The sequence below is a fragment of the Corythoichthys intestinalis genome, chromosome 3 (assembly GCF_030265065.1).
Source record: "Corythoichthys intestinalis isolate RoL2023-P3 chromosome 3, ASM3026506v1, whole genome shotgun sequence".
In the NCBI taxonomy this organism is placed as follows: Eukaryota; Metazoa; Chordata; class Actinopteri; order Syngnathiformes; family Syngnathidae; genus Corythoichthys; species Corythoichthys intestinalis.
In genome coordinates this window covers 38111847-38123380 of record NC_080397.1, presented here as the reverse complement: position 1 = coordinate 38123380, position 11534 = coordinate 38111847, and the positions used below count along the sequence as shown (strand labels likewise).

At 38.7% G+C, this 11534-nt stretch overlaps 1 protein-coding gene across 1 annotated transcript; it reads right to left on the bottom strand.

Moving 5' to 3' along the window:
* Positions 1 to 309: 309 nt before the first annotated feature.
* On the bottom strand, positions 310 to 11140 carry LOC130913286 (mothers against decapentaplegic homolog 2). The gene is made up of 11 exons (XM_057831768.1): positions 10965 to 11140; positions 9910 to 10271; positions 9391 to 9480; positions 9041 to 9234; positions 7780 to 7914; positions 7417 to 7491; positions 7154 to 7207; positions 6831 to 7043; positions 6101 to 6238; positions 5719 to 5863; positions 310 to 2242 (listed from the first exon to the last, which is right to left on the bottom strand). Exons 2-11 carry the CDS (start codon positions 10143 to 10145, stop codon positions 2119 to 2121), a joined length of 1404 nt encoding a protein of 467 aa, XP_057687751.1. The 5' UTR covers positions 10146 to 10271; positions 10965 to 11140; the 3' UTR covers positions 310 to 2118.
* Positions 11141 to 11534: the final 394 nt, after the last annotated feature.

Below are 11534 nucleotides of genomic sequence, written 5' to 3'. Positions count from 1 at the left end.
AAATCTACTCAAGTAAAAAGTATTGTGAGGTAAAACTACTCTAAGTAGTACATTTTTCTCAAAAAATTACTAAGTAAATGTAACTGAGTAAATGTAACGCGTTACTACCCACCTCTCTTGATCAAATTACCACTTGCAACTCTCAAACTAAGAAAACGGAACAACAACCTTCCTATTGTTCGAACAGCTTTGACATTTTTCATAAATTAACCCAGTGGCTGCCATTGAAGGCAATAGATGTCCAGCCCAAATGGTCACTACAGCATAATTTGCCCAACATTATTATTTCCACCACAGAAACATGAGTCATGAGAATAAAAACTTTATTATTAGTGTTTTATTAAGTCTGCATAATATGCCCCACGCCTGAGACGCTTATGGTCATGGAAAAAAATGCTCTAATAATACCGCCCTCTACTGGTAAAATTGCAACATCTACTGTACTGACTGCTTTGCAAAAAGAGAACTGTTAAATACACACATACTGTACTACTATCTTGTGTTTGTATGCATGGTCCACATCATTTTTTGTAAGGTATGGTTTCACATTCATATGTTGTAGGCCAAAGATAAAACGATGGAACACTGGAACCTCCAAACACATGGTGCATTTTCCCAAATCCAAATGTCACTAGGTACACTTAAAGTACAATCACTGGTGCCTCAAGGTGAACACTTTCACATCAAGGGGAAAGGGGACATGTTCAACTTGCACCGGCAACATATTTACGGACAATAAGGGAAGAGCAAATAATTTGTATTACCATATTTTATAGACAGAACAAATACAATACACGTAACACCAAATGTCCCAGTGAGGGGGCACATTAGCACTTTTCTTTAGGAAGGAAGAAGTTATCTCCCATCTTTAAAAAAAAAACACTTTGAAAGCTAGCTGACATTAAATCTTGACAAAGCACAAAGAGACTATTAACAGGGTCTTTGTGTAGAGATGACAGAAGAGGCATTGCCAAATTGCAACTATTTCTCTCGTTTTTTTTTTTCCTTTTTAAACTGAGACTGAGCTGCAGATGAAAATGATTTTCGGCTGAACCTTTTGGGCCAAATCAAACGATCTACGCCCGCCAGGTGAGTTTTTCCTGACAGCGGTGGTTTTGAAAATATTACTTTAATAGAAAGTGTGAATGACAGAACATTTTATTTATATATAAAAATACATGAGAATACAAAAAAGTAGCAAAACAATTGGGATATAGGCTAAAACCAATGATGAATACTCATTGATACCTTCAATTAATCCTGACGAGACTATTAAATGCCTCTCCTTGGAGAGTGTTGTGTCATAAAGACAAAAGAAGCTCTCGCTAATAGTTGATACTCTCAGGTTCCCTCAGAGCCTAGTTTGTAAACCAGGCTGTATGTCGGGATACAAGTCAACTTCACCATGGACACAAATACTGCCATATAATGACAAAGAAATTAACAAACATACTGAGCTTTCAGTTTGTTTAGGGTTTTTGGATTTTCAAACCAACATTCCTATTCGTCAGTTAAGTAGTATGTCTTATAACGACACAAGAATTTAAAAAATAATAATAAAAAGGGGGGTTCAAGTCTTGCGTACAGTGAGGTTGATGCATTTTTTTTTTTTAAATAAATGGTTCACTTAATAAATGGTTCACTTCATGGCCAACTTCAAAAAGCTAACTGACGCCTGACAATTGGGCAATATTTCTCTGAGAAATGAAAACATACACTCAGAACAATGATTGGTGGGGCCAGAGCAAATTATCTTATAGGTCACAAGCCTTGAACTGGAAAATATTCCAAGTCTGACATTTTTGGTATTCTCCCTACTTCCTGGACATTTTTTTTTTTTTTTATACATTTCATTTATACCACAAATAGATCTTATATCAATAAATGATTTGGGGTAAAGCAATTTAAAAAGGTGCATGACAAAAATGACTAACAAAGTGCCAAATTCTTTACTGTAGTCTGTACTTTTGTATAGGGTGTGTGTTGTTTTGAGGTAAGTAGAGCAGGATCACAAATACTAGGAAATGAAAAAATATAGTTTTGCTGGGATTTCCATGATGGGACTGAATTTTCTTTGTAATCATTTTCTTTTTAGGGAGTGTTGGGTTCCGTTGCTGTTTAAGACATACTGGAACAGCGTGCAGAAGGGGACCCCATCTGGGTCAGCACTTTGTCTAGCCATTGTAGAGGACCATTCAAATGCAACTCGATCCAGCATGGAGTGCTTGTGACAGTCTGCCTTCTGTAAAAGTAAAAAACAATGAATTAAAATATGGTTTACAGTTCGGAGACCTGTATTCTGACAGGTATTCTGACAGCACAAATGGATACCAGTATTGTTTTTGGCAGTCCTTTTTATTTTCGTCATAGTCTTAAGGGCTCGAAACACGGGAGGTGATGGCGAAATGCGTAAGTCATCGCTGTTGAGCTGAACGCCAACATGCGGGGCGATTCGACTGCAGCTGGAAACAACAGCGACACGCACCACCCTCTGTCTGTGCATCATCGCTTGTCTGTTTGGCTATGATTTTGGAGGGAATTTTAAAATTTCCCGTCTTTCCTGATTGCAACCTTACGAAGGCAGAAGGTTTTGTTGGAATTAACGAGCTACTGATTTTAAACTTGCTTTATGAAAAAAAGAAACAACTGGGGATGCACCCAGACTTAAAGACTAGGATGGTCAATGGAGAATCATCTATTAATTTCCCAAACTGCATCTTTTTTATTTATGTCCCAGAAATCATGCCGAGAGGTATCATAAAGTATGTGCTAGGTGCACACTGCTAAAATGATCCGCTTCTCCATGTTGACAAAGTGTTGCATGTAGATATCAATTTTCGGGTTGGCCAGTGCCCTCGCCGGTGATTTGTCAATCAATAAATCTGTTGCTGATTGGTTGTATTGCCACGCAGAGCAAAAGAAATAGAACCATTTCCTATTTTCTAATATCGTGTCACTTGTGCGAGATTTCACATGCACAAACGTCGCTTTGCCGCAAGAGGCTTGGTGATCCTTACCTTTTTGCGTTCGTGCCATAGAAAATGTATTGAACGTGAGCGACGTCGCCTCCCATATGTCAAGCCCATTAGTCTTTAAGATGGAACTACATTTGAGTCTTAGTCATTTATTAGTAATTTCAAAATGTGTTCTTCATCAACAAAAATTCAGAAAAATTGTCCAGTTTTAGTCTACGTATACTCAAACCGTTTTCATCTGTAGAATTATAATACACACTCAGCAGGAAAATAGTACATTATTTTCAATTCATTATACCCTAGGGGGCACCGTGAACTTTATGTAAAAAACTGTTGTCCCAGAGTTTAAAATGACGCGTGCAACGCTAAAGTTTATGCTAATGCAAATGCTATGCTAACACTACGAGTTACATTTAGTGTGTGATGATCACTCATCACAGACCTCAAGGCGAAAGCAACATTGCATATTCTCTCGCTCAAAGATAAGCAAGCAAATATTTCCATGTGCGTCAAAATAAGCAAGCCTGAATCCTGGAGAGCGCAACCATGAGTGTGTGTCTATGTGTGGAGGGGTGGTGGGGCAGGACATCACATGAGTGACAAAACCAAACACTGCTACGACTAGAGGCGTGCAAAATTTACGATTCTTAGATTCTTCACGATTCGACCGTGGAAGATTCGAGAACGATTTACAAACATCCAAATTCCGAATATTGAATTATACCAGGTAAAGCGGAAATAAAACACAGTCAGCGCGGTCTTCAGGGAACAATGCGGAAAACACCGAGAGTAAATATCACATTCAACTCATGCCGCTACAAAAAAAAAAAAAAAAAAAAAAAAAAAAAAAACAATAATACCTGACTGTGGCCAACAGTCGCTACAAACCGCGCCCAGTTGCTACAAACATACGGCAACAAACGGCTTTGGTAGATTTCATATATATGTAGAACGAGATGCAAAATCACAGACGACGGCAGTGTTAGAACATGTACGAAGAACTAGATGCGAAATTACAGACTTGCCGGCGCTAGTAAACAGCCCCCATCTTAAAGCAGTAGACTTCTCGAGAAGGCTCCGTTGTAGCGAACCTAATTACTTTTTATCTAAAATACCCCTAAATCAGCAAAATTTTGACTCAAATCCATCTTTAAATGATGAAACAGTTTTAAAACTTTAACAAGTTGAAAGTAGACTGAACGGAGATTATGGAATAACGGGAGCAATTTTAACAACTTTAACGGTTGATTCACAACATTAAACTGCATGTACCGTATTGGCCAGAATATAAAACTGTGTTTTTTGCATTGCAATAAGACTGAAAAAGTGGGGGTCGTTTTATATTCGCGGTCTAGACATTATACCCATTTACGACTCTAGATGGCGCAAGATATCATTGAAGCGATGTTCTGTCATGATAGATCTCAGCTACTCTCAAGTTTAACCAGTTTGCATTGTTTTATTGGCAGATTGACCGTCAACTTGAACTTCTTTCATTTTCTAATAATCGCTCCAACAGTTGTTACCTTCTCACCAAGCTGCTTGCTCATTTTCCTGTAGCCTATCCCAGCCTTGTGCAGGTCTATTATTTTATCCCTGATGTCCTTACACAGCTCTTTGGTCTTGGCCATTGTGGAGAGGTTGGAGTTTGTTTGTTTGAGCATGTGAACAGGTGTCTTTTATACAGGTAACAAGTTCAAACAAGTGCAGTTACTTCCGGTAATGAGTGGAGAAAAGGAGGGGTTCTTAAAAAAGAACTAAGAGCCGAAATATTTACAAGTTGGTAATGTATCAAATACTTATTTCATACAGTTAAATACAAATTTATTATTTAAAAATTATACAATATGATTTTCTGGATTTTTGTATTAGATTCCGTCCCTCACAATTGAAGAGAACTTATGATACAAATTACAGACCTCTACATGGCTTGCAAGTGGGAAAACCAGCAAAATCGGCAGTGTATCAAATACTTGTTCTCCCCACTGTATTAAGAGTTGAATGAGGCAAAATAACATGCTTTTTCTCTTAAATATATTGTTATAATCATGTTTCAGATGTACTGTAATTATTTTCTGTATAAAAAATAATTTGGTATTCTCTTTTTTCAAACTTGAGTCTTGAAAAAGAGGGGGTCGTCTTATAATCAGGGCCGTCTTATATTCAGGCCAATACGGTAGTTTAAAACTGCTGATACAGAATGGGGACTTGAGTATTTTAATTACAGTTTTTAACTGTTAACTTGATACTAAAATAGTAGTTTGGTTTGAATTCAATAATCGATTTATTATCGAATCGGAGCCTCTGAATCGTAATCAAATCGTTAGGTGCCCAAAGATTCCCACCTCTAGCTACGACACAGGCTCACTACACGAACAATTAAGAGATAATGATCAATAAGAAAATCAATAAGAAAATGTCACACATTTTGAACATGATGCAAACTATGGCCCGTTTTCCTCTCGTTGTCGTCTCGTCAGACAAAAACTGGCATTTGTCTTGTTATGTTTTAGTCTTCCTAGACACTTTTTTAGCTCGTCATTGTCATGAAAAAAAATTTTCGTTGACGAAAACAACACTGGTGGATACTTATATTGACATATCAACGTAGCAATTCCGTCTGGGTACAATAATGTGGAGAAAACCGACTGGTTGCCAAAGATAGACATGACTACTTAATCTAAAACAATTGTGTCATTAACCATATTCACTTAAACATTCGTTAATTAAGTGATATGATCACCTGTATTCTGCTCCCCAACCTTTGACAAAGCTCATGCGGATGGTGCACATCCTAGTGAGTTGGTATACTGCTTCAAAGCCTTGGTTAACGGACTGGGCCAGCAGAGCAGCAAACTCCTGATTGTTAAAGATTTTTAAATTACAACCTGAGGGGGTAAAGAAGACATTCATGGTCAATATTAACGAGCAGGCATTTGGTAGAAAAATCTCAAGACATTTTTTTATGACAAAAGAAATAAAAAAATTATGACATTATAAACCATTATAAATTTCACAGCGGTTTTCTTTCAACCTGGTTGTTTTGTATTTTGACCAACATTTAAACGGAAATATACAGTAAAAACTTAAAAATGTTTATAAGACGGCAAGCTTTTGCATGTTACCTGGCGGAATTTTACACACTGTTGCTGGATGCCATCCATACCGCTGATTGCAGTTTGGACTCTGGACGAAAATGGCGCTATCACTTAGACATTCAGCAAACACTTCCCCGCCAATGTAGTAGAGCCTAACTCCTCTTCCTGTGTACACAAATATCAGAAAATTAAACTACCAAAGGTTACCAAAATAATAATGTGACCTAAATTGTTCAGTTTGCCAAATATCAAATACAGTGGTACCTTTACTTACAAACGTCTCTACATAGGAATTTTCAGGTTAAGACACGCCTCAACGGGAAAATATTGCCTCTTCTTACAAAATTTCAGGATATGAAAGGCAAAAATACAGTATGGGCCGCTACTCGCAGGTCCGACCTCTACTGTATGAGTGTATCCCAGTGTCCTCTTCATTCGCCCCTCGTGTTCCGACAGCTTTACGTGAGTGTATTAACTTTATATTATGCACAACTCTCATTTTATTGTTATTGTGCAATAATCTAATAGTAACAGATTTGTTACATGTTTTGATGCATTTTTATACTTTATAAAACATTTATGTCTGAATTTTGTGGGGCTTGGAACAGATTAGGGGATTTAAATGGAAAATGTGTCTCTACTTAGAGAATTTTCAGTTCACGAAACTACTTCCAGAACCTATTAATTTCGTAAGTAGAGGTACCACTGTAATTGTTGGAAAGTCAACTGACTGCCATGCCTGATACTGGGTCCTTACCTATATGCCTTCGCGTCATCTCCACAGTGGCATTCCTGTTGACATTTGAGAGCAAACCCAAGCAGAATCGCTCAGAGTTTGAGGGGTCTGTAAATCCATCCACCGTCAACGAGGGCTGTGAGGCATGGAACGTCTCTCCTACACGTTGGTTAAGCTCATAGTACGCTATTGAGCACCAAAAGGCCGGTTCCGAGTAAGTCACCGGTTGTAAGTCTATAGAAGAGAGAATGAGAGAGAAAGAGAGAAAAGGGTCAAAACCTCCCACCTCACAATGTTCAGATATAGAAATTGAAACATTTTCAGTCAAGATAGATCTCTCTTACCCATGCTGTGATTGACAGGTGACAGAGTGCTGGGAGACATCTCTGCTGGTGAACCTGTAGAGGGATATGAAATCTAAAGCATGTTTTATCTGTGATGGCGAAGATGACTGAAAACTTAATTAATCGACTCCAAAAATGGATTTAAAAAAGATGAAATTACAACTATCATGCTGTACTTAAAATTTGTAATCTGTTTTTACCAATCGAATGTAGTGAATACAACAGATCCGAAATAGTTCAAACAGCAAGTATTAAAAACCTACCTGTATCCATGCTTTGATTCATCTGTTGATCACTGGCCTCCCCATCCTCACTGATGTAGCCAGGCGGAGGAGTTTCTGTTCAATTTGTGGGATGAAAGAACAATGAAAATACATTCAGTGACTAGGACTCTTATTATGAAAAGCAAAATATAGTGACTTCAATTAGATTATAATGTACTGCATTTGAAATGACAACAGTCTTTTGTATTTATAGATCATACGCCATTAGATTTATATATATATATATATATATATATATATATATATATATATATATTATATATTTTTTTAATTTAAAAAAAAAGGGGGGGGGCACCCATGGGATTAGTTAGGGTTATATGTTCTAAAACATCATAACCTCACCTGGTATATAGTTATTTGGAGGATCAATTCCTGCAGGAAAGTTTGTGTTCTCAGGTATGGAATGGGTGTAGTCGTCCAGAGGTGGCAGCTCTGTCAGAATTTCAGAGTGTCTTGGCACAAGAACTGGAGGCAGAACTGTGGGAAAGTTTTATTAGGGATCAGTTAATTCCCACTTTAAGCATCTACACATTGAACAGCTTTCATTTTAATATACAGTGGTACCTCTCCATAAGAATTAAATTAGCTCCAGGACCTGGTTTGTAAGTAGAAATGGTCGTATGTCAAGTGGAATTTTCCCATAAGAATGCATTATTATTCTATCAAGTCCGTCCACAGCACAAAAACCTGCGCTAAATCCTTAAGAAATATTGTAGGTACAATTACAAACAGCAATTACAAATAACAAAACAAATACATTATAAATACACACCGAAATAATAATGTAACAATATGGGTTCTAATGTGGCCGTTGTGTTTTGCATGCTGTTCCTGAACGTACCATGTGACTGACGCAAGAGTGAAAGAGGTGCGTTACAGTGGGAAGCTTTTACTTTCTCTTTTCACGTTCTTTTGTTGTTGCCGCCGGACAGTAGACGTATTGTGTTGCACAAGTTCTGAGATAAATTATTTAAAAACCTGACGAAGCTGGCGACTTCCTTGCCCATGCTAGAATAATAATAATAATAATAATAATAATAATGAGAGTTGTCCTCGAGATCTTAGACATATTCTGGCAGTATTGTCGAGCCACTTCACTGATGTGCACACGTCTCTAATATTTTTCTATCAGTTCCTTCTTAATTTCAATGGTAAGCCTCACCTTTTTCCTTTTTTCATCACCTGCACTAACCTCCGTGGGACCACTGCATTTCTCCCACAAGAAAATCCGCCGTGCATCCGTCTTGCGGGAAAACTATGAAATTGCGATGCCATGAATCGTCGTATTTTGAGCATGTCGTCATATGTCAAGACAAACGACGAGTCAAATTTTACGCCGGATGTCAAAAGGATTGTATGCTGAAGCGATCATACGTCAAGGTACCACTGTAATTTCAAAGATATTTAAATAATGTGGAAAATGCACTAACACTTGGCTCACAGCGTGAAAGAATTGTTACAGCGGCACTTTCACTGAGTGAAAGTAGTTCATAAAAAATAATAACTCCTTCAAGTAAAACTAATCAAAGATAAGAAAAATAATTAAATGACTTTAGTCCATACATTTTAGGTGATAGAAATTAGGTACATTAAGCCCTCTTACCTGGGGTCTCGACCCTCTGATAATGGTAGGGGTTGATGCAGACCTCATCCTTCTTGAGGTGAAAGGCATACTCACAGGCCTCGATAGCACGTAGTTCATGGTGGCTGTGAAGGTCTGGCCACCGCCACAAACGGCAATAGATAACATGGGGGAGCCCCTTCCTGTGGGAGGCCTGCAAGCGGCCATCAAGGGATCTAAATGGATGGAAAAGGACAGAGGGATGACAAAGGTGCAAGACAACACCAGACCAGATTGCTAAATGATAATGAAACAGTTTTCATTGTGTATCATCTCAAGTATTGAGATAATTACGTGGCAAAGATGCATACAGTGTCTTTAAGAATGTTCACCTTGTTTGGTCGGAATAGCTGTAAAAGCCTGATGTATCCCACTGTTCTATCGTATTTGGTGTACTCAGTCCCCATATCTCTGAGCAATTGCTGTGAATAAAAAAATAAAAACATAGAATTAACTTTTTTTCTATTCTATATTTTTATTCAACCAACCAGCTACCCTCATATTTGTAACCTAGTGGCGCCAACTTAAAGGTGCATTCTATTGATGCTTATAGTAGGAATTCTACAGCAACACAAGAAATGTATTCACGTCAAGACACCCGCTGTATTTCCAAAAAGATAAGAGTAAGGTCTCGAACAATTCTCAGGCGATAACCAAAGTGTTATTGGGAAAACATAAAAACATCTGAAATGTTCTTTGCCAGCCTATCAGTGTTCCCACTGAACATGAGCGTGGTCATCAAGGCTGCAGGCTGATGCAAGGAACACCCCTAAACAACGTGTTTTCTATTCCCCAATATCTTTACTTTGTTTTAATGATGGCAGCAAACCACTGTATGGTTGATATCATACCTGGGGATGGTGACACACTTGGTGTTGCAGTTCTGCGTAGTGATGGCCTTCTCTAGCTCATCGAGCTGCCCTGTCTTCTTGAGCTTCTTGACTAAACTCTTCACGGCCTTCTCGCACCATTTTTCCTCCTGGCCATTCTGTTCTCCCCCACCTGCTCCACCTGGTACATTGGTAGATTTCTTCCAGCCCAAAAGCCTCTTGACTACAGGAGGGGTAAAAGGCAAGATGGAGGACATCTTGGCCGGACAACCTAGAAGTCTCCAGAGAACTCCGTACACAAGATGTGGGACCTATTGCTACACTATGAGCCCCTGCTCGGTGGAGCCCCTTTACAACAAAAGTGTCACCAGATGAAGCCAGCTCTATGAGGATGTAGGACACAAAAAGGTAAATTTTATTAAGTAAAAGTGTAACAATACGCAAAAAGTACAACTACTCTCAAAGGAGAACACCTCCACAGTTAAAACAAACTGGCTTAAAAAGGCCGACAGCTAGCCTACCTGGAAAGGGGAGGGTGGGGGGCGCTAGACTCAAAGCACAACATTAAACTCGACGAAAGCACAAACTATGAAATTGTGAAAACTAGAACAACCTTCCGCAAGAAAAAGAAAACGACAAGTACGCGTGGCCGTAGAATAGTTGTTAGCGAAGCATTTTGTATGGCGGCTGGCATCTGGCTGGGTGAGCTAATGTTAGCCTAGCTGCCAGCTTGTTATCAAAATCCTTTTGTTGTCATCCACGAAAAACAAACTGCGCAGCGGTCCATTTCTTCGCTTCGTCCCTAAAGTCAATTGGGGAACTTGTTCTAATTGAAACGCGGTCATTAATATAAAATGTCGTGCGAACGACACTATGATAAAAGTTTCCTTTCAGGCAAGCTATGAAATGCTTAGGATTATTGCTGAAGTACAGAATCTGTTCCAAAATCGGTCAGCCCTAAGAACGAACTATTGCAAACTGGGCTTTGGATCCCGCTGGCTAGCGGAGCTACAGCGCCCACACAAAACAGCATCATTTAAAGACGAGAAAACATCGAAAGCGGTACAGTCACTCACCAAGTGTGAAACTCCGACGCCCCGCAGTCGTAGTAAAACGACAGAAGGTCCAATAAACACCAAATGTGTTAAAAAGTCTGGGGAATTTGATACCAGCGTTGAATTTGACTAAGCTTGACGGCTTTTCTCAAGTTGCTACCAGTGCTACTGGAGCGAGTTAGCCATGTTAGGTAGACCGGAAGAAGACGACACATTTGATTGGTACACAAGAACCCTTAAAGCACCACTGCTACATGATTGGACGACTGCAGAATTTGGTTATTTTTCTTCTAAATGTAAAATATGTCAGAATTTTGTCGTCAAGATTGATTTGGGATCTCAGCAGTTTAATAATGTCCACAAGGACCAATTTAGCAGTTTCTAATAAAACGAGGCAAAACCATGATGCGCCTATCAGATAGTCCATTTAATGTGAGACTGACAAAATCATGCAGGTTCACTGTTTTATTTATTTATTTTCAAAAAATTGCTGTAAATCACACATGATCTTCAGATACGTGCTTATTTTCCATCATAGGTATCACATATATGGAGCTAAAATGCGAAAGGTCGGAGTCAGTTGCGTTAGTA

Excerpts from the sequence above, each read along its gene's own strand:
- LOC130913286 (XM_057831768.1), bottom strand. The coding sequence starts at position 10,145 with ATGTCCTCCATCTTGCCTTTTACCCCTCCTGTAGTCAAGAGGCTTTTG. Across the intron at positions 9,481-9,909 it reads AAGTGTGTCACCATCCCCAG|CAATTGCTCAGAGATATGGG; the intron begins GTATGATATCAA and ends TTTTATTCACAG. Across the intron at positions 5,864-6,100 it reads AGTGTGTAAAATTCCGCCAG|GTTGTAATTTAAAAATCTTT; the intron begins GTAACATGCAAA and ends TTACCCCCTCAG.